A 19,138-nucleotide genomic window follows, 5' to 3' on the forward strand; every position below is an offset into this window, starting at 1 on the left:
CAGAAACGAAGCTGGGCACACGCCTGACGTGAAATAGGTTTCAAAGCCTGCTGTGAGACCAGCCCAGTCTGATGAAACTCACTCATCTCACGGTCTTGCAGTCATAGTGGGACAGGCTTTTCTCTCCTCACGACTTCTGCAAGTGCTGTTTTGTTGACTGGATGCTCTTCTATGTGTTCCCTTGGTGGAGTTCCTGGGCATCCTTTACAATTTAGCTTCAGTGTCAAAGCTCCCTTGACCTCCACATCCAACCCGTCTTAAGTCAGTTCCCTGTCCATTAGCAGAAATCTCTCCTTAGTCCCTCCACTTTTCTTCTCACAATTGGTGAGTATATGCATGTGTGGGAACCCTGCTGTATCACAAGCCCACAGGGGCAGGACCTATATCTGTTTGCACATAGCGTGGAGTCAGTGCTCAGTACCTTTTTGTTTGGATGCAGACACAGGTGCCCCCACATCTCTGTGACTCTAGTTGGAGGGGTCAGGCACAGGTGCACCGATGTCTGTGGCTTTGGGGTGATGCAGTAAAGCAAGTATGGCTACCAACTTGGATCCAGACTCAGCCCCCAGCTCTCAGCGGCCAGCCCACGTCTGGGGTCGGAGTCGCCCACTCTGTGGAATGGGTGCGATAATCATCCCAGTCCCACAGTTCCTGGGGAGAGGACCACTTGAGGGGCTGAGGGTCGTGCCCACTATTAGCATTTGGTCCAGGTCAGCTGGTTGCAGCAGCAGTGGTGGCTGCAGACATTAGGATCCACTCTCAAGTTGTACCACAAGGATGCAGGCTGTGACTGGGGAAGACTGAGTGGGTGCACTGCTGGTGGGGTTGGGGAGGCCCTAAAAGGCATGGCCCAGACCATTAGGAATGGCTCTGCTGGAAGTTGGAAAAGCACATTAAGTACCAGGGATTCTCAGAAAGGAAGTTCTTGCTCTGTCAACCAGCTGAGTCACAGGCGAGTCTGGTCCAACCCTGAAAGGAAGAAAGGCAGCCCCCTGACTGTGGGCAGCATGCAACCAGGGCTGGCCTCTGTCCACGAGCTGTTGCATAGCCCAGCTTTGCCGGCTTTATGCATTGGAAACCCAGCTCAGGTTGTGGCAGGAGGGCCTCAAGACCGCAGTCCCTTCCCAGAGAGGGGAAGCAGGGGAGAGGTGAGCAGATCGCGGAAGGCAAGAGGGACCAGCCTGCCTCTGGGAAGTGGAAGCAGCAGAGCATGTGTCTGGCCACTGCCTGCCCAGTCCTCACATAGGGCAGGAGGGTTGGAAAGATTTTCTAAAACTGAGGCCCTTTCAATAATGCAGTACATTTCTGGAGTGTTTTAATATTGCACATCGAGGAGGAGGAGGAGTAGAGCAGGCGAGGGGTGAGAGGAGGCGAGGGGGAGGCAGAGAAGAGGGGCCGAGTGGCAGGTAGATGCTTCTGTCCAAGTTGTGCAGTGAGCGCTGAGGGCCACAGCTGGCTGGCCATCAGGGATGGACCAGCATTGTCACCTGCTGCCGTTTTATTGACCATGTTGCTCCTGGCCCTTTCCCCGCCCGGGGGAGTTTGTCATCACAGGTGCCAAGCTTTCATGCCAGGAATGACTGAATACTTTGAGATCGTATATGTGCATGCGTGTCCATGATATGCATATGTCGCCTTTTCTTCTTGTCAGAGCCCGGCTTTGAGCAATTTAAAGTGTCAGAAAGGTTGCATGGGAACTGGATCAGACTGTACTTGGAAGAAAATAACTCAGAAGTCCTTTTCAACCTGGGAACCAAGGTCCGCAGGCAGTACTTGGACGCGCTGAGGATGCTGAGCCTGTCCCTGAGCAGACAAACGGCCCAGTACGACGTCTACTCCATGGTGGTGGGGACGGTTGTAGTCCTGGAGGTACGGGTCCTTGTGCAGAGTCATGGCTCTGCCGCTAAACTGAGTTTAATGGGTGGACAGTATCTGTGTCCCACGGTTCCACCCCATGTCACTCGGGCACACATTCTTGGCAGTTCATCAGAAATAGTGTTTCTCGGGCTTGCTTTCTTTTCTGTTTCTGACATTTGAATGGCTGATGTGAGGTCAAGAGAGGGGCTCTTCCTGCATAGGCGCCCCCCAGCCCAGAGGTTGAGGACAGTGATGTTGTCTTCCCGTTGCAGGTTCTTGCCCTGCTGCTGCTCAGTGTCCCCCATGCGCTGAGCAGCGAGGCTGAGCTGGAAGTCCCCTTGCTGTCGCCTATGTTTTCTTTGCTCTTTTACCTGGTGCTCCTGGTCCTGTCGGCACTCCATGTCATCGTGTGCACCTCCGTGGACAGCTCGTGCTATCTGTGCAGCCTCTCGTGGCTGACAGCAGGAGGAGTCATGGTGCTGATTTCTGCCCTGCTCTGTGCAGTCATATCTGCTGTCACCAAGGTGTTGGCCAGTGGAAAGCTTCCGAGTAAGGTAAGGCTGCTTCCTGGAAACACAGCACTGTCTTCCTGTTATTTCAGTTGATGAGATGTTGGTTGAACCCCTGGTGTGTGGTGGGCACAGTGCTGGCAGGAGCTGAAGAAAGGGGCCATCAGGTCATGTTCACAGCATTGGGTCTCCCAGACCTCTGAGCATCCTGACTTTAGACTCGTGCCATCAGGTCTGGTGCCTCCCTTCTTGGAAAGACAGGGTCCGGGGACCGTTCAGGGGACTGTACAGAGCTGCTGGCACAGAAGAGCGGGCAGCTGGCTGACGGGAGGTCAAGAGGAGACTCAGACCCCATCCTCACTCTGCCTCATAAAATGCAGGTTTCTTTTCTAGACTGAGATTTACCCTTAGCATTCTTATAGCCTTTGGCCTCTGACACCTTCCTTCTTTAGCTGGCCTTGGTGGCAGGGCAGCACCCAGGCGGTCCAATGCCCAGAGCCCAAGGGACCCAGGGCAGTGACTCCAGGGCCCCCATTGCAGCTCCTGTCACAGAGGCCACAGGCATGCCCCACCCTCCCCGTGCCCGTGGCTGAGGGACTCACGGGTTGTCATTGACCTCACGTCCTTTCCCTGCTGGAGCATGGGCTTTCCTAGAGCTGCTGGATTCTCCAGGGCCTGGGCAGGTTCACAGAATCTCTCTGTTGTATACTAGCAGCACACAGTTAATCCAGTAGTTATTGGATGACAGCCATGAATCCTCGCCTTTACTTTTCATGCCTTAGGTTAGTATGTTTAAGGGCTAGTACTGCAGTGCCAACTTTGTCTTTTTAATAAAATGGACCATTATGGAAACTCTCTGGATTTCTGGAAAATTCAGAAAAATTATATATCTAGCTTGGTGGAATATATCCTTGGTGTTCTTTGCTTTCAAGTAGCAGGAACTGGCTCTGAGGGGCAAGGACGAGGGTGCACGGAGAGGTGAGCTCAGGCACTGGCTGGTAAGCTCTCTGACTACTGGAGCTCTGTCCAGTACCACCAGGACTCTTTGGGCTGAGACATGTTGTCTCGTTGTCACTCAGCTTAAGACTTGCAGTCTGGGGGAGGACTGCCCTGCTGTTTCCACATCCCTCCGGTGGTGCCCCAGGAGGACAGGCAGTCCCGCCAAGCAGGGCGGGGTGGTCTGGGCATGAGGAGCAGCAGGTTATGCTCTGTAGGCAAGAGCCTTAAGTTCATACCGCAGGGTAGATGCCTTTTTCAGGTTTTTACCCTTTTCCCTACAAAATCTGTTTTCCCTTTTTTTTTTTTTTTTAATAGAATCCAGCTCATTCCAGCTCCAGGTGGTCGGAGTTAGATCTTCTTATTTTATTGGGGACCCTGGGCCACGTGTTAAGTCTGGGTGCAAGCAGTTTCATCGAAGAGGAGCACCAGACATGGTACTTCCTTGTTAACACACTGTGTCTAGCTCTGTGCCACGAGATGTACAGAAACTGCTTTCTGGGAGACAGTAGTGCGCCTAAGCGTTGTCTGCACGCAGAAGAGGAGTTTGACCGGGCCACCCAGGCCCCACGGGGTAGGGGCACGGACTGGGACATGCTGGAGATCGACGAAGTGTCCACAGGGCCCTCTCCCCTGGAAGCGCTCAGAGACCACGAGAGGTGGATGGTGCTGGCGAGCCCATGGGTGATTCTGACCTGCTGCCGGCTGCTGCGGTCCCTGAACCAGACAGGCGTGCAGTGGGCCCACCGGCCAGACCTGGGGCACTGGCTCACCAGGTGAGAGCGTGAGCCATGGCCTCTGGCCAGACCCTCCACAGGCCTATTTTTCATATTCAGGTTAGAAGTGGTATTTGAGATCTGAAGAAATAGAAGAGTAACCCATGAATTGATATTGAGAGTGAATTTTTTCGAGGCTAGCCTGATAGTTTGGTTTTTTGTTGGTGAGTCACTGTATGTTCACGTTGGAAAACCTGTAAGTTTTAAAATGATCACTGCAGAGTTCCCATGATGGCTCAGCGAAAATGAATCTGAGTAGTATCCATGAGGACACAGGTTCGATCCCTGCCTCACTCAGTGGGTTAAGGGTCCAGCATTGCCGTGAGCTGTGGTGTAGACCACAGATGCAGCTCGGATCTGGTGTTGCTGTGGCTGTGGTGTGGGCTGGCAGCTGCAGGTCAGATATGACTCCTAGCCTGGAAACTTCCGTATGCCACAGGTGCAACCCTAAAAAGGCCAAAAATAAGTAAGGAGAAGAAACTGGGAAAGGAAAGACCAAGATTTGGCTACATCATAAATTTTACTCAGTGAAGGTTTAGAAAACTAGAGTAAGAAAACAGTGAAACGAAAAGTATTTCCAAGAGTGACAAACAAAGATTGCTGTCAGGTTGCTGGGAAGAACTTCTTTCTGTAAGAGCCATCAGTAGGAAGGGGGTCTCAGGAAGGTAACACACATTCCTAAATAAAGGTGGAATTCACTCCTGCTAGTCATTGGGAACTTCAGTTAAATGACAGTGCACGGTGTTCTATCTAATGAGGTAGAGAAACTAGAGGAGGAGCTAAAGCCCTGTCTTGTTGGGCACTGGAGGGTCTGGGACCACATACTGGCGCAGTCCTTTGGGAAGATAGCTAGAATTAGACATCAAAGGCTGTAAAGTATTTATTCCTTTGGAAAAAATCATTCTTGTGGTAAGTTTTTCCCAAGTATTAAGTATGTTAGCAAACCTTTGGCAACCACAGTAACCACTAACCACAGGTAGCATTTTTGGGGCGCCTGCTGTGGGTCCACTCATTCATTTTCACAGCAACCCTAAAGAGAGGACTCTGGCCCATCCCTGCTCAGGGCATGGAAGCAGAGGGGAGCTGATTCACCTGGCCCAGTGTCACAGCCAGAGCCAGAGTGTGTGAGGATGAGACCACTGGGCCAGCACAGTGACCTCACTTCTTGTTTTCCTGGGAAATTGAAACTCTGAAGGAGGATCTGCTGATTGCACCCCCAGATGCACAAACGTGCATGCAGAGGCATCCCCACCAGCTCTGTCTCTCTCACCAGGATGTGGCCATGACCCTCCTCTGGCACACTAGACCCCAGCCCCTTTCCATCAAGGGCACACCCCTCCTTTCCATCAAGGGATCTCCCCGTCAATGTGTGAGGAGGCTGCGGTGTCGGCTGATTCCTCCTCCAGGGCAAAGCCTTCTCAAGGCACCCAAAATCATCTTCTCTATGCTCTCTTCTCCATTGGGACAGTTAACAGTCCAGGATTTGCATAGAGCATACAGCTCACAGAGCAACAACGGAGGCTCCAGTGTGGCCCCCATCACCACCTGCCGTCCGAGGGCCCTCTCCTTGACACTGGGCTTCCTTTGCTCTGCGTCTTTCCATGTAGTTTTTCCATGTGTGTGCACCTTGGCTGAACAGTCACTCATCCACTTAACAGCTCTTTAGTGTTTGGGCTTCATGAGTGTGAGCTGCAGTGAATAGAACAGGGAAGAGCCCTGTCTTCCCAGTGCAGAGCTCACCGAGGTAGCAAGGGGTGGTAGGCAAGGGCCAGGCAGAGAGGGGGGCAGACTCTGCCTGTCACAGCTGTGTGCCCAGGCTCTCCGCCAAGTCTTCCCACCTGGGAGGGACAGACACTCCTGAGGGAGTCCCTCTGCACTGGCAAGTGAATGGAAGGGGATGGTGCCCGGGAGTGGGGTTCACACCGGCAACTATGCATTTTGCCCAGAACGTCTTCACCTGTGCTTGGGAAATCAAGGCTGCCCCAGAAAGAGGCCCCAGGGGAGCTGGTGGGCAGTGTGAAACCTCTCGCTGCCCTGGCCAGTGCACAGCTGATGGTGGGGACCACTTGTGAAGGAGCGATGACGGTACGGGCTAACAGCCCTTTATTTGTTCCATTTTTAGGAACTTCTGCTTGAGTTTAAGTAACCTACAATTTTCTTTTTTGCTTTTCGGGAAAACCTGGTGCTTTTAGTGCAGTTCTTAGAAAGGCACTCGCTGTAGATCCATAACATCCCTGGTTATATGCATTAGTAATTTTTATGTTTAATTTCAGCCCTGATCATAAAGCTGAACTCTCTGCTCTGGCCGCACTTTCCCTCGTCATGACTTTTGTGTTGGTTCAAAGAAGGTGCTCTGTGGCATCAAAAGTAGCCATGGCGTTTGGCCTGCTGGGCGTCTATTGCTACAGGGTGGCCCTTGGCAATGTGCTGTTCCCATGGCAACAAGATAACAAAGACATTTCAAAGTAAGTGTACTGACTTTGAAACAAAACATGGCAAATATGAGCGTTTGGTTTTAGGTTGGTTCTAATGTTTTATGTAATTGAAAAAAAAAATTTTTTTTCCAGGCGGGAGTTCTCGCTGTGGTGCAACAGGATTGGCAGCATTTCTGCAGTGCTGGGACACAGGTTCCATCCCCAGCCCAGCACAGTGACTTAAGGATCTGGCATTGCCACAGCTGCATCATAGATCTTGAATGCAGCTTGAATCTGATACCTGGCCCAGGAACTCTATGTGCCTTGGAGCCACCAAAAAGAAAAAGAAAAAAAAAATGCAGTGCAGTCTTGAAAACGTTGGAGTTTGATTTTTGTGAATTGTGATTTAGTCAAGTTGCTATCTGGCAAAACCTCAGTGAACCAATTCTGTTAATCTTGTTTTTTGGTAGAAGAGACAGGTAACTTGGATATAAGGTCACTGAGGGTTTGTTTTTAACAAGGGATTCTTTTAGGGAATTCCCTGGTGGTGTAGCAGGTTAAGGATCCAGCATCAGTGTAGTGGTTTGGGTCACTACTGCAGCTTGGGTTCAATCCCTGGTCTAAGAATTTCTGCAGGCTACATGTGCAGCCAAAAATAATTAAATAGTAAGGGGTTCTTTTAAAAAAAAAAGAAAGAACTTAAAGGATTCAGTTTTGCTCTGTCAAGAAGTACTAGTGGGAGTTCCCACTGTGATACAGTGGGTTGATTATCCAGCTCATCCGTAGAGTCATCTAGTTTGATTCTTTTGCATATAGCTGCCTAGTTTTCCCAACACCATTTATTGAAGAGGCAATCTTTCCCTCATTGTGTATTTTTGCCTCCTTTGTTGTACATGAATTGCCCATTTAAGTATGGGTTCAACTGGGCATTCTCTCCTGTTCCATTGCTGTGTGTGTGTGTGTGTGTGTGTGTGTGTGTGTGTGTGTGTGTGTGCGAGCGCTCGCGCGCACGCATGTGTGCACATGTGTGTGCCATACTGTTTTGAATACTGTAGTTTTGTAGTATGGTTTAAAGGCAGGGACTGTGTACTTCCAGCTTTGTTCTTTTTCAAGATTCTTCTGGCTATTTGAAGTTTTTTGTGTTTTCCTACAAATTTTAGAATTATTTGTTCTAGCTCTGTGGAAAGAAAATGCCATTCGTATTTTGATAGGGACTGCATTGACTCTTGGGTGGGTTGCCTTGGGTAGCATAATCATTTTAACACTACTGTTTCTTCCAATCCAGGAACACAGTGATTGTCTCCTTTGGTTTGTGTTGTCTTCAATTTCTTTCATCAGTGTCCTATACTTTTTACTTCCTTAGCTAGATTTATTCTTAGATATTTTATTCTTTCTGGCACAGTTGTCAGTGGGATGGTTTTCTTATTTTCTCTTTATGATAGTTTGATGTTAGTGTATAAAAATGCAACAGATTTCTGTATGCTAATTTTGTGTCCTGCACCTTTACTGAATGCATTGATGAGCTCTAGTAGTGCTTTGGTAGAGACTTTAGGATTTTCTACTTATAGCATCATGGCATCTGCAAACAGTGGCAGTGTTACTTCTTCCGACTTGGATGGTTTCTGTTGGTTTCTTTCTTTTACTTATCTGATTGCTGTGGCTGGAAGTGCTAATACTCTGTTGAATACAAGTGGACATCCTTGTCTTGATCTTTTCAGCTTTTCACCATCAGGTATGATGTTAGCTATGACCTTAGCATGTTGACATATCGGGCCTTTATTATACTGAGGTATATTTCCTCTATACTCACTTTCTGGAGAGTTTTTATCATAAGTGGATGTTGAATTTCGTCTCTTTTTTCCGTATCTATTGAGATGATCACATGGCTTTTATTCTTCAATTTGTTAATGTGCCGTATCATTTTGATTGATTTGCAGATACTGAACCATCCTTGCATTCCCAGAATAAATCCCACTTCAACACTGTGTATGATCCTTTTAATGTATTGTTGAACTTGGTTTGCTAATATTTTCTTGAGGATTTGTTATCTATGTTCATCACTAATTTTGGCCTGTGATTTTTGTGTGTGTGTTACATTTGCCTGGTTTTGGAATCAGGATGATGCTGACCTCATAGTATGAGTTTGGAAGCATTCCTTCCTCTGCAGTTTTTTGGAATAATTTGAGAGGGTAGGTATTAACTCTTCTCTTAATGTTTTCTAATCAGAGAAAGAGAAGCAAATGTCATCCTCTTTAAAATGTCCAGGTGAATTCAGAGGCTTATGGCCAGGTTGTGTGAGTGGCCAAGAGGCACAAGGGGCACACCTGGAAACAGCGCCTGTCAGCTGGTGTAGAAAGTCAAGGTGATACCAGGACCTGGCTGAGGTGACAGCAAAGTGGCAGACCTTCACTTGCGGCAAGGAGGACAGGTGGGGAGGCACTTTGAAGGCTGTTCACTTCAGAGTCTGAGACTCTGGGCACATGTCAGGGCTGGATGTCATGCAAAGGTTCAGCACAGGGCTGTTTGTTTAAATCTCAAAGCGTGATACATAAATAAATTCCTCTTCCCTCGTGGATACACCTGAGTTCAGCATCACTCACTTCAGGACTTGGATCACTTCCCTGCCTTTCATGGATACAACTGCACGTAACCTGTTGGTGTCCAAAATAGAGGCCAGTACACCCCTTCATTCACCTGCACTGTTTGGTTCACATTCTTCCTATAAAATGCTTCTGTTCTCCGCTCCCATCTATCCTGATTCTAGATCCATCCTGGTTCCAGGTCCATTCTGATTCTAGACCCCTCCTGGTTCTAGATTTGCCCTGATTCTAGAGCCTCCCGAATTCTAGATCTCCCTAAAAAGCTGCTTCTCTCCTCTCAGAAGCCCCACACACACACACACACACACACACACCTGCTGCTGTCCATCAGACACAACCAGAATCCTCTGCATTTACCTCCTGACCTTCTTCTCCACTCTGAGGCCCAGGCCTGCCTGGAGTGGAAGGCCAAGTTTCAGTGGTTCTGGATGTGCAGGCACAGCAGACTGGTGTGGCCACACAAAAGAGGTAGCCCCATTAAAGGCACCCAGTGGCCCTCTCCCTCCTGCGCACTATCCTGCCTGCCCTGGCATATTCCATGATACAGAGCTCAGCCTCTCTTCTTTTTTGAAACTCCTCTGGTTATGCTTGGACATTGCTGATTTCTCCCTCTTTAACTCTTGTGGGTCAGCTCGGCTTAGCTGAGTTGCACTTGACCTCAGCTCCTAGGTCCCATGCAGTCCTCATGCCAGTCTCTGGTGTTTCCACACTGCCAGGCGTGCAAGTAGATGGTGCTCCAGTGTTGAGACTAAATGGGTCATACTAAAAAAAAATTTTTTTTAATTTTTAATTCATAAAAGAGTTCCTGTTGTGGCTCAGCAGTTTAGAAACCTGACATAGTGTCCATGAGGATGCGGATTCAATCCCTGGCCTTGCTCAGTGGGTTAAAGATCTGGTATTGCCACAGGCAGCAGCATAGGTCACAGATGCAGCTTGGATCTGGCATTGTTGTGACTGTGGCATAGGCTGGCAGCTGCAGCTCCGACCTGACCCCAGCCTGGGAACCTCCATATGCTGCAGGTGTGATCATAAAAAGAAAAAAAATCCACCTTTTCCTAAGAATATATGGTATAGGAAAACTCCATTTTTCAACACGAGTACAATGTTGGGATGGTTATTTCATTTAAAATTCTGTTTACTTAGCATTACTTTAAATGATCAGCTTTTCTGGTGAGTATAAAATGTTTGACTTCTGAAATTGATCTAAAATATGTTTTGGGAATCTTTGTGTTTTATAAGATGAAATTCTTTGGTATAGTGTTGTAAAATTTATCCTTTGCAGATGACTGTCCTAAAATACTTAATCCAAAACTTCTTGTTTGTTTTTGGCCACACATGAGGTTTACACAAGTTACTGGGCCAGGGATTGATTTTGAGCCACAGCAGTGACAATACCGAATCCTTAACCTCTCGGCCACCAGGGAACTGCTGTGTGCCAAACACTTTACGTGTGTTCTCTTGTTTAATTCCCAGGATAGCGTTGTGAGGTGTGGGTACCATTGCTCATCATTTTGTGAATAACAAAGCCGAGCATCAGAAGCTGTAATTAACTTGCCCCAACAACAGAGCTAGTAAGTGGGAGCCCAGAGTAACCTGGCCCTGCCTTTCTCCAGACCCCACAGTTTGGGCCACGCCATTGTGTGTGCGTGTGTGTGTGCACACGCAAGTATGTGCTGAAACCTGCTTGGCTGTGAACATGCTCAATTGTATCTTAGTGTTTGTGAATTTACAGAAGTCTCTGACGGAGCCAGACCTCATCCCACTGCAGTGGTTTTCCAAATGAACCATGCGGAGCTGGCGAATGGTTTTTTGGCATGCTGCGAGTGATGGCTCTGGTCGTGTACCCACATGATCCTTGGGCCTGATGAGCAAGATTTTCCTTAAACCGGTTCCATCAGAGAAGTGCACACAGAGAGGGCAGGCTTGCCGACCTCGGGGCAGGGTGTCCTGGGAACTGATGTGCAGAGGCAGACACCCACTTCCACAGAGCTTGCCTGGCAGGCAAGTCCTGAGGCTTATATAGACAGCTCGGTAGACACTTGCTTTTCATGGCAAAATATATATTTGAATTTTTCTAAGTGGTGCTAATGAATCTAATTTGTTTTGCTTTCTTTAGGGGCATTACTGAAGCTCGTTTTGTTTATGTCTTTGTCCTTGGCATTCTGTTCACGGGCACCAAAGACTTGCTTAAATCTCAGGTCCTTGCTTCAGACTCCACAGTCAGGACCGTGGGCCTCTGGGAGGTGCATAGCGGACTGGTCCTCCTGGCTGCACTGCTCTCACGACCACACAACCTTCCCGTCTTAGTGCTCAGCCTTTTGGTCCAGACCATCATGACTCAGTTCGTCTGGAGGCCCCTGAGGCACAGCACAGCTGAGGTCACCGTGATGCACTACTGGTTTGGTCAGGCATTCTTCTACTTTCAGGTAGGTTTTCATCATTGTGGGTAGAAGACTATCAATTTTTATGTCATTTAGCTTTTAGATTTTATTTGAGAAAATGTAACAGTAAGCTGGGAACTTACGACGTCTGTTTGGTGAAAGAACTGACAGGATGGCACGGTGACTTATGCTTAAACCTTGCATGTATTTGTATAAGGTAACGTACATTTAGTTATTTAAGACAGACATTCTTGGTGGCAACGTATAGTTGCTGTGCTTGATCTACTTACAACAGGCAGTTAGGAAACCACATCGTGTTTCCGTTGCTTTATCAGGAGTGGGGGAGTTCCCTTTGTGGCTCAGCAGTTAACAAACTCAACTAGGATCCATGGATGCGGGTTCAATCTCTGGCCTCGCTCAGTGGGTTAAGAATCCGGTGTTGCTGTGAGCTGTGGTGTTGGTCGAAGATGTGGCTCAGATCCTGCGTTGCTGTGGCTGTGGTATAGGCCGGGAGCTGCAGCTCTGATTCCATCCCTAGCCTGGGAACTTCCATGTGCCACAAGTGTGGCCCTAAAAAGAAAAAAAAAAAGGGAAGTAGGGGGTAACTGCTCTTATCCCCTCCCCCTGGCTGTCAGCACTGGGCACTAAAGAGTCTCCCTACTTGGTTATTAATCCCCTGGGGCCCCATGGTTGGCACATCTTCTCTCCAGTGTTGAAAGGCCCACAGAGGCGAGTCTAGCCACCACCAGGGTAGACCTCACTGTGCACCAGTGTACTTGGGATGGCAGCCAGTCAGGTGGACAGAGCATCCAGCTCCTGGCTTCCAAGGGACCCAGTTCCGCCCCAGCCTTCTGTATTGCTGCTCTCGACCTGCACCCCTGTGCTGTACCCGTGGGCAGAGCACAGCTTGCCAGAGTTCCCCCTTGGTTCCCACACTCCTGGCCAAGGAGCTTTGCAACACAGCGAATGTCTCTACAGTGAGGATCTGTACTTCCTTTGTCTGCGCTGGCTCCTCCCTTCTGTGTCTAGACCCTTGAAGCTTGTCTGGTTCTGTGTCCAGACCACTTGGCCTGGGGCCGCTTCCTCATGTCCTGTCTCTCCTCTCTTGGTTTCCTGGTGCTCCCTGCCTGACCACAGTCACATGGCTTTTCCTTCTATTCCCTGAGGCCCAGAAGTGGGTGGGAGTGAAGTTCTAGAAATACGCAAGTCCTGGAGGGATGTGACCTGACCCATACCCTACTTGTGCCTCCCCTGATCCTCAAACCCCACTTTCCCTCCATCTCCCTCTCACTCTAGCCTTGGCCTCCCCCTGAGGACCCCCACTCTTGTGCCTGCCCATTCATCAGGACCTGGCGGAGGTGTCAGAGCTGGGGTCTGGGCGGACCTGGTGAGTGGTCCTTGCCTCCCTGGAGTCCAAGCTGCCCATCACAGAAAGGCACCCTCTCTGACAACCAGGATGCCAGGGCACAGCTTCCATTCCTTGTGTGCCCCATGGTGTTTCACCACCGAGGACCTGGCTTTTCATACGTGTCAAAAGAAATTTAGAAGGTCACAGATGTTGCAGATGTGAAGAAATGCAGAGCTTGCCCAAGAATTCCAGAGTGCCAACCAGGAACGGAAAAAAGATAAAGGAGCCATTGAGCACGGGCACCGAGGGAGCAGGGGGGCAGGGAGGAGCAATGCGCCTGTCTCAGGGCTCCTGTCAGCCAGTCTGCTCACATGCAGCTGTGGAAGGACTTTAGGGCTCACTGAGCATCTCAGAAATGTCCAGGTGGCCTCCATCAGTCTGTCTTCTCTCCTCACTGGACATCACGTGTAGGCCTATTCCTGGTGGTTGTCTCCCATCTGGAGGTCAGCCAGTGATGGTCACTTCGTCTCTGACCACTAGTGGCTTGGTGGGGGATGGGAATGCCATCACCATGGACAGTCGCCTCGTCCATCTCCCTTCTCCAGGGTCTCCAGGTGTTGTGCTGGACTGTAGGCATGTCCAGTGAAGCATCCAGCCCGTAGCTCCAGAGTGCCATGCAGTTCTCAAGCTGAAGGGGTGCAACTGGCAGCACAGTGGGCACTGGGATCAGGGAGGTGTCCGTAGGCTCCCTCTGAACCGAGATGGAGAAGGCGGCTACTGGCCAAGCACCCTGGCCCAGTGCTGAGGCCTTCGTGTCAGGAAGACTGACCACAGTTAATACCCTCGAGCTAGGATGTCTCTGACACTTGGTTCACTCCTCTGTAGCACATGGCCACACTCCATAGGGAGAGGAGCATGTAGCTTCCACAACAGCATGTGATGCTGGCACATCTCAGGTGCTGCCCACAGGCAGCCAGAGCACACATATCCAGCAGCCTTGGGCGTCATACATGCTAGAGGTCCCTCAACAAGCAAAAGCAGCCCAGATCGGCCCTTACCAGTGGTCCCTGCAGCAAATCAGATGGCCACGCACAGTCATGCAAGCTCAGGAGCAGAGCAAGGCTTTCCTGGCAGGAGACATGCAGGCTCACTGACCCTTCTCCTGGGGCACGGAGCCCAACTGTCCTCCCGAGGCCCCTGGGTCTCTCTCTGCCTCAGTTCCCCACCTGCACACGTGTCAGGACCGTTGAGGATCTAATGAGTTGATGCAAGGAAGTCCCCAAGCTCTGGTCCATGCCTTAGCCGCAGTAACAGGATCGTGACTGACCCGCTGTGATGGCTGAATTGGCTCCAACGAGCCCTCCAGTGACCTCCCAGTGTCGGACCCACATTCCTCTCCTCAGCTCACCTTCCCTCAACGTAGCACTTGGGACTCTTGTTCTTCCCTCCCCCTCCTCTCGGCAGCTCTGGTATCTCCTCCGGCTCCAGGGAGGGAATTGTGCAGTGGGGGGAGAGCCCCGGCAGAGTAAGTTGGGGGAAGATGCACAGCAGAGGTTGCTGTTGAGGGACAAGAGTGAGCGCCCTGCTCTGAGATGTTTGGGCGTCTCAACATGACTGCCTGGAGTGACACAGCCAAGGGGGTAGGCAGTGGGGTTCACCAGCTCAAGCTGTGTCCGGGGCCACCAGGGAAAGAGTTCCTGGGCTAGGTCTTCCCTGGGCTGGAACAGACACTTGTGCTGTCACACTTTGAACATCATGAGTGTCTGAGGAACGGCCGCCAGCATCAATAAAGACTGAATGTGGAGAGGAGCCAAACTTCAGGAGGCCCCTCCCTCCCTGGGCAGGACAAGGTGGCCTGTTCCCCAGCCAGCATCTTAGGTCTGACACATGAGCCAGACCTTAGGCAGCCAGCGTGCTCTCCACTACCTAACAACAGCATCTACCCTTGAGCAAGCTGTGTGGCATTGCCACCCTCACCACCACCACCCCCCCTCAGGGGCACATGCAGCCCTTGGACAGGGTCCCTGAGGAGGGAGGTTGGCGTGTCTGTCTGAAGTGGAAAGATCTAGGCAGGTTTGGGATTTTCCATAGTTCATCAACAGACACCCATTTGTGTGGTTTCTCAAAGGTAAAAGATATTTCACTTGCTCCTCCAGCGTGGGAGTGAGGCAGGCTGGTGGAAGGACAGCTCGCCCAGGGTCAGCCCTGGGACCAAGAGTGGGTGGACACTTGGAGCTCCTGTGGGTCCGCATAACTGTGACTGTCACTCTCACAGTCACTAGTGGCCGAGTTATGAGCCCAGCTGTGCTATCACTGTTTCTCCCTGTGTCCAGGGAAACTCCAACAGCATCGCCACCGTGGACATCTCAGCGGGGTTCGTGGGCCTGGACGCCTACATGGAGATCCCAGCCATGTTCCTGACCGCGTTTGCAACATATACCGGGCCTGTCCTGTGGGCCAGCCACCTGGTAAACTTCCTGAGCTCAGAAACCAGCAGGTGAAGCTCCTTTGTCTTTAAGCTGATGGCAGGTTGACAGTCACTCCTGTTCCAGAGAGAGGGTGTGTGAACCCAAGGGCTCAAAGGTCTTTTTCATCCGTTTTCTTTTCCTTCAATAAGAATGAATGGTCTAGAGCACATGGGCTGGGGTGGGGGTGCTATGAGCACAGATCTGTTTGCGGGGGTGTCACGGACAGCCTTGCTGGTCTTCCAGATCTTAACAAGGTGTGTCTCCAGAAGCACAGGAAGGAAGGTCCCTTCTCATTTCCTCTACTTGCTGGTGGCCTGGCTGTGGGTGGGGGTCTGTTGGGCAAGAAAAGAGGTGCTGATTCTTACCTCCAGGATCCCTGCTGGAGAGAGGAGCCTGGACAGTCCTGAGGGTCTGCCCTAGAGGTGTGACTCGGTGTCACCTAGGCCGGTCCCCCATGGAGGCCGACGGTCACCAGCCCCAGAGGCTCCTAACCAGGCATCCCACCACTCTGTCCAGCCCAGCATGCTCCGTCCCTCCCTCCCATGCCTGTTTTTCACACAGCATGCCCACTGCCTCACACTCACTGCTTCCTACCCTGTTTACACACTGCTCCCCTCAGAAAGGGGGCTTCATGGGGAAAGGGCCCTCAGTTTCTCTCCGCACGATAACCTGGGTGCCCGGACCCCCCTGGCAGAGGGCAGCCTGACTGGTGTGTGGCTGCCTGACTCCGTGCCTCCCACACAGGCCCCATCTCCCCTGTCTGAAAAGCAGGGCAGTGCTGTCACCACGCTGGGTTGTGGGCCCACATGAGGCGGGCAATGGTGTCGTGAGGAGTACACTGTCCGTCGGGGCTCCCTCAGCACCTCTGAACTCCTGACATACTCCCCCCACATGCCTGTGTCTTGTCTCTCTTGGGCTCTGGACCAGCATCCACATGCTGGGTAGGTCAGGGCGGCCCCAGGAGGGTCGAGCTTCCTGTCCTCATCCCCCTCTGGGCCCACTTCCTGCCCCAGTTAAAGGACAGCTTCACTGGCAACTCCTGAGCCCATGTCTGAACCTCCTGGGACTGGCCCAGGCCCCACCACAGAGGGCAGCACACAAGGCCCCCACTTCCTTGACCTCCTTCGTGGGGCTCTTCTCAGCTCCACGGGTCCAGCCTCACCCTCGGCCCCCAGTTCACGCCCACAGCCCACCATTCTTTCTCTTCCACCTTGACAGACGGGTGAAGGTGAGTGTCAGTGTGAGTCTGGCTCCAGCCATGCAGGGCAGCTTCCGCTCTCAGGCCTCTGGCGCCCACGAGGCTGGGCCTGCTGTCCGCTCTCCAGATCACCAGGATTGACACTTGGCTTCCCAGATGGCGGGGTCTCGTTCCCCAGCAGCAGGCTTCCTGGGCACATCATGGGCAGACTCCCCTCAACCTACAGTCATTTCCGATTATCTGGCCAGTACAGAGGGACATAGGGTCACTGCATGCCCTGAGACACCCTTGCAGGCTTTCATTGTGCATGTGAACCAGTGTCAGCTACAAGACTGCCACTGAGCTGCACGTTCTTCAGCAGCAGCTTCCTGGTCACCTCTGAGTGGGCTTGGTTGGGTCAAGAGGCCCAGACTGACCAACAGGTGCCTTTGCTCACTGGAGACCCTGGGGACGGGGAGCCGGTTAGGTGCACTCACCTCTGCCTTGGAGAGCTGCCTGCAGGCCCTGCGTCCCTCGACCTCCAGACCAGCTGAGGCAGGGACCAGGGTGATGAGGGCCAGACAGCGAGAGACTGGGCTTCTGCGAAGAGCACCCTCCCTGGTGCTGCCTGGCACTTTTCATGTATTACGCTTGTACCGGGGAGAAAAAAAGATGAAAGCTTTTTTTTTTTTTTTCCCCACTGTACAGCAAGGGGATCAAGTTATCCTTACTTGTATACATTACATTTACATTTTTCCCCACCCTTTGTTCTGTTGCAACGTGAGTATCTAGACAAAGTTCTCAATGCTACTCAGCAGGATCTCCTTGTAAATCTATTCTAAGTTGTGTCTGAAAAGCCCAAGCTCCCGATCCCTCCCACTCCCTCCCCCTCCCCCTCCCATCAGGCAGCCACAAGTCTCTTCTCCAAGTCCATGATTTTCTTTTCTAAGGAGATGTATATTTGTGCTGGATATTAGATTCCAGTTATAAGTGATATCATATGGTATTTGTCTTTGAAAGCTTTTTTTTTTTTTTTTAGTTGAAAGCAGTTTAATCAGTTGGAGAAAGTTGTATGATGTTTTCCCTAATTAAGTTATTTTTTTCCTTTATTTTAGAAAAAGTTATTCTCTTATGTTTTTAGAGGTTTGAAACATTGTTTCACTTATTTCTGTTTTTTTCCCAGTACAGTAAGAAAACTATAACCAGATTAAAGTGGTAGAAAAAGAAAAAACATTTCTAATGGAACAAAAATCAGGCTCTAGGTGGTCCACGACCCTCTACATCAGGGACGTCAGGCCCGGAGCTTGGCGACAGGGACAGTTGAGCTGGTCCAAGCCGCAGGGCCTTCATTCATCCCCTGAATTGCAGCTTGTCTTCTGCTGAGGTTATGGGAACTGTATCTCACCGGGTGTTGCCGTGGAAGGAACCCATCAGGGTCTTCTGAATGGGTCAGGTTCTCTGTGGGTGAAACTGAAACCCAAGGAAGTCAGTGTCCTGAGCTCCCCTCCCTCACCCCCTGGTTGAGGGGGCAGTGGAGTCAGCAGGCTCCGGGCTGAGAACGGACACCCTGATACCCCAGGAGAAGGGCAGCAGCGCCCAAGCTGGGGCCAGTCATCCACCAAGTCTTTCCCTAGGGCTGCCCTTTGCTGGGTATTGGCCAGTGGTCCTGGGGAGGGGGAGGAGGTGACGCTGGGGGCCCCTGCTTGATGGACAGGTCCTAAGTGAGACCTGCAGTGTGGGTGCAAAGACTTGCTCCAGGAGCTCATGGTCTGGTAGGGGCAGAAGCAAAATGAAGCAGTTGCACACTGGCATCGGGGGCTGGCGGGAGGGGGGGGGCGTCTGGATGGCAGCTGGGAGTAATCACAGCCAGTTGAGGCTGCACGAAACATAAAGGAGAAGTAAGCAGAGCAAGTTGCCTGCTGGTGGTGATGGGCAGCTGGAGAGCCCAACAGGAAGGAAAGGCACCCAGGCCCCTGAAGGGAAGCCAGTTAGGGCAAGTCGAGGACCCCTGCGTGCACAACAGAACCCCTGCCCCAGGAGCAGTGGGCAGCATTGATGTGCTTTATGGACAACCAAAGAGAGGCCACCTGGAGACACATGGTGCATGAGGGGCAGCGCCAGGACTGGAATCTGAAAAGCCTGGCCTCTGAGGGTCTGGGGGTGGATAAGGAGGGAAAGATGCCTGGGCTGTGAAACGTGTCATCTTGAAAGGGTCTCAGTCTCAGGAAGCTGCTTTGAAGAACAGGCCGAATTTATGTAGCAGTGTGGTGGAGGCTTGAACACAAAGGCAGGACATGATAGTGCCTAAAGGATTCATTCCTATTTCAGGAATGAGCCAGTGTCCCCAGACCAGACACTCCCCACTGGACAATGTGCATATCTCATCCATATGTGATTTTCTTTTCATTGTTTCTACTTTAGGACATGTACAGTTTTTAAATAAATAGCTAAATAAACATTGGGGGTGCATTTCTGAAAGCTGTTTTGCAGATTGTGGTCACCCCAAGAGTGAGTGGAGGCGCCCCAGCTCTCATCTCCTTGGGCCCCAAGGTGCCCACCAGACTGACCAGTCCCAGGAACAGGAATTACCATGGTCATTTTCGTAGTATTAA

General features: G+C 51.1%; 1 protein-coding gene across 5 annotated transcripts in view; it reads left to right on the forward strand.

Annotated features, from left to right (window-relative positions):
* Nucleotides 1–19,138, forward strand: part of PIGG (phosphatidylinositol glycan anchor biosynthesis class G) — a 36,820-nt gene that overhangs the window by 17,164 nt on the left and 518 nt on the right. For 4 of the 5 annotated variants that reach the window (XM_047798070.1, XM_047798072.1, XM_047798074.1 and 1 more), the window contains 6 exons: nucleotides 1,652–1,869; nucleotides 2,130–2,411; nucleotides 3,681–4,138; nucleotides 6,412–6,603; nucleotides 11,269–11,578; nucleotides 15,215–15,378. In XM_047798070.1, the coding sequence (XP_047654026.1) occupies nucleotides 1,652–1,869; nucleotides 2,130–2,411; nucleotides 3,681–4,138; nucleotides 6,412–6,603; nucleotides 11,269–11,578; nucleotides 15,215–15,378 (1,624 nt within the window). Of the gene's footprint in view, nucleotides 1–1,651; nucleotides 1,870–2,129; nucleotides 2,412–3,680; nucleotides 4,139–6,411; nucleotides 6,604–11,268; nucleotides 11,579–15,214; nucleotides 15,441–19,138 lie in introns of all 5 variants that reach the window. The other variant, XM_047798071.1, reaches the window with a different exon arrangement.

Source organism: Phacochoerus africanus, chromosome 10, assembly GCF_016906955.1.
Source record: "Phacochoerus africanus isolate WHEZ1 chromosome 10, ROS_Pafr_v1, whole genome shotgun sequence".
NCBI classification, from domain to species: domain Eukaryota; kingdom Metazoa; phylum Chordata; class Mammalia; order Artiodactyla; family Suidae; genus Phacochoerus; species Phacochoerus africanus.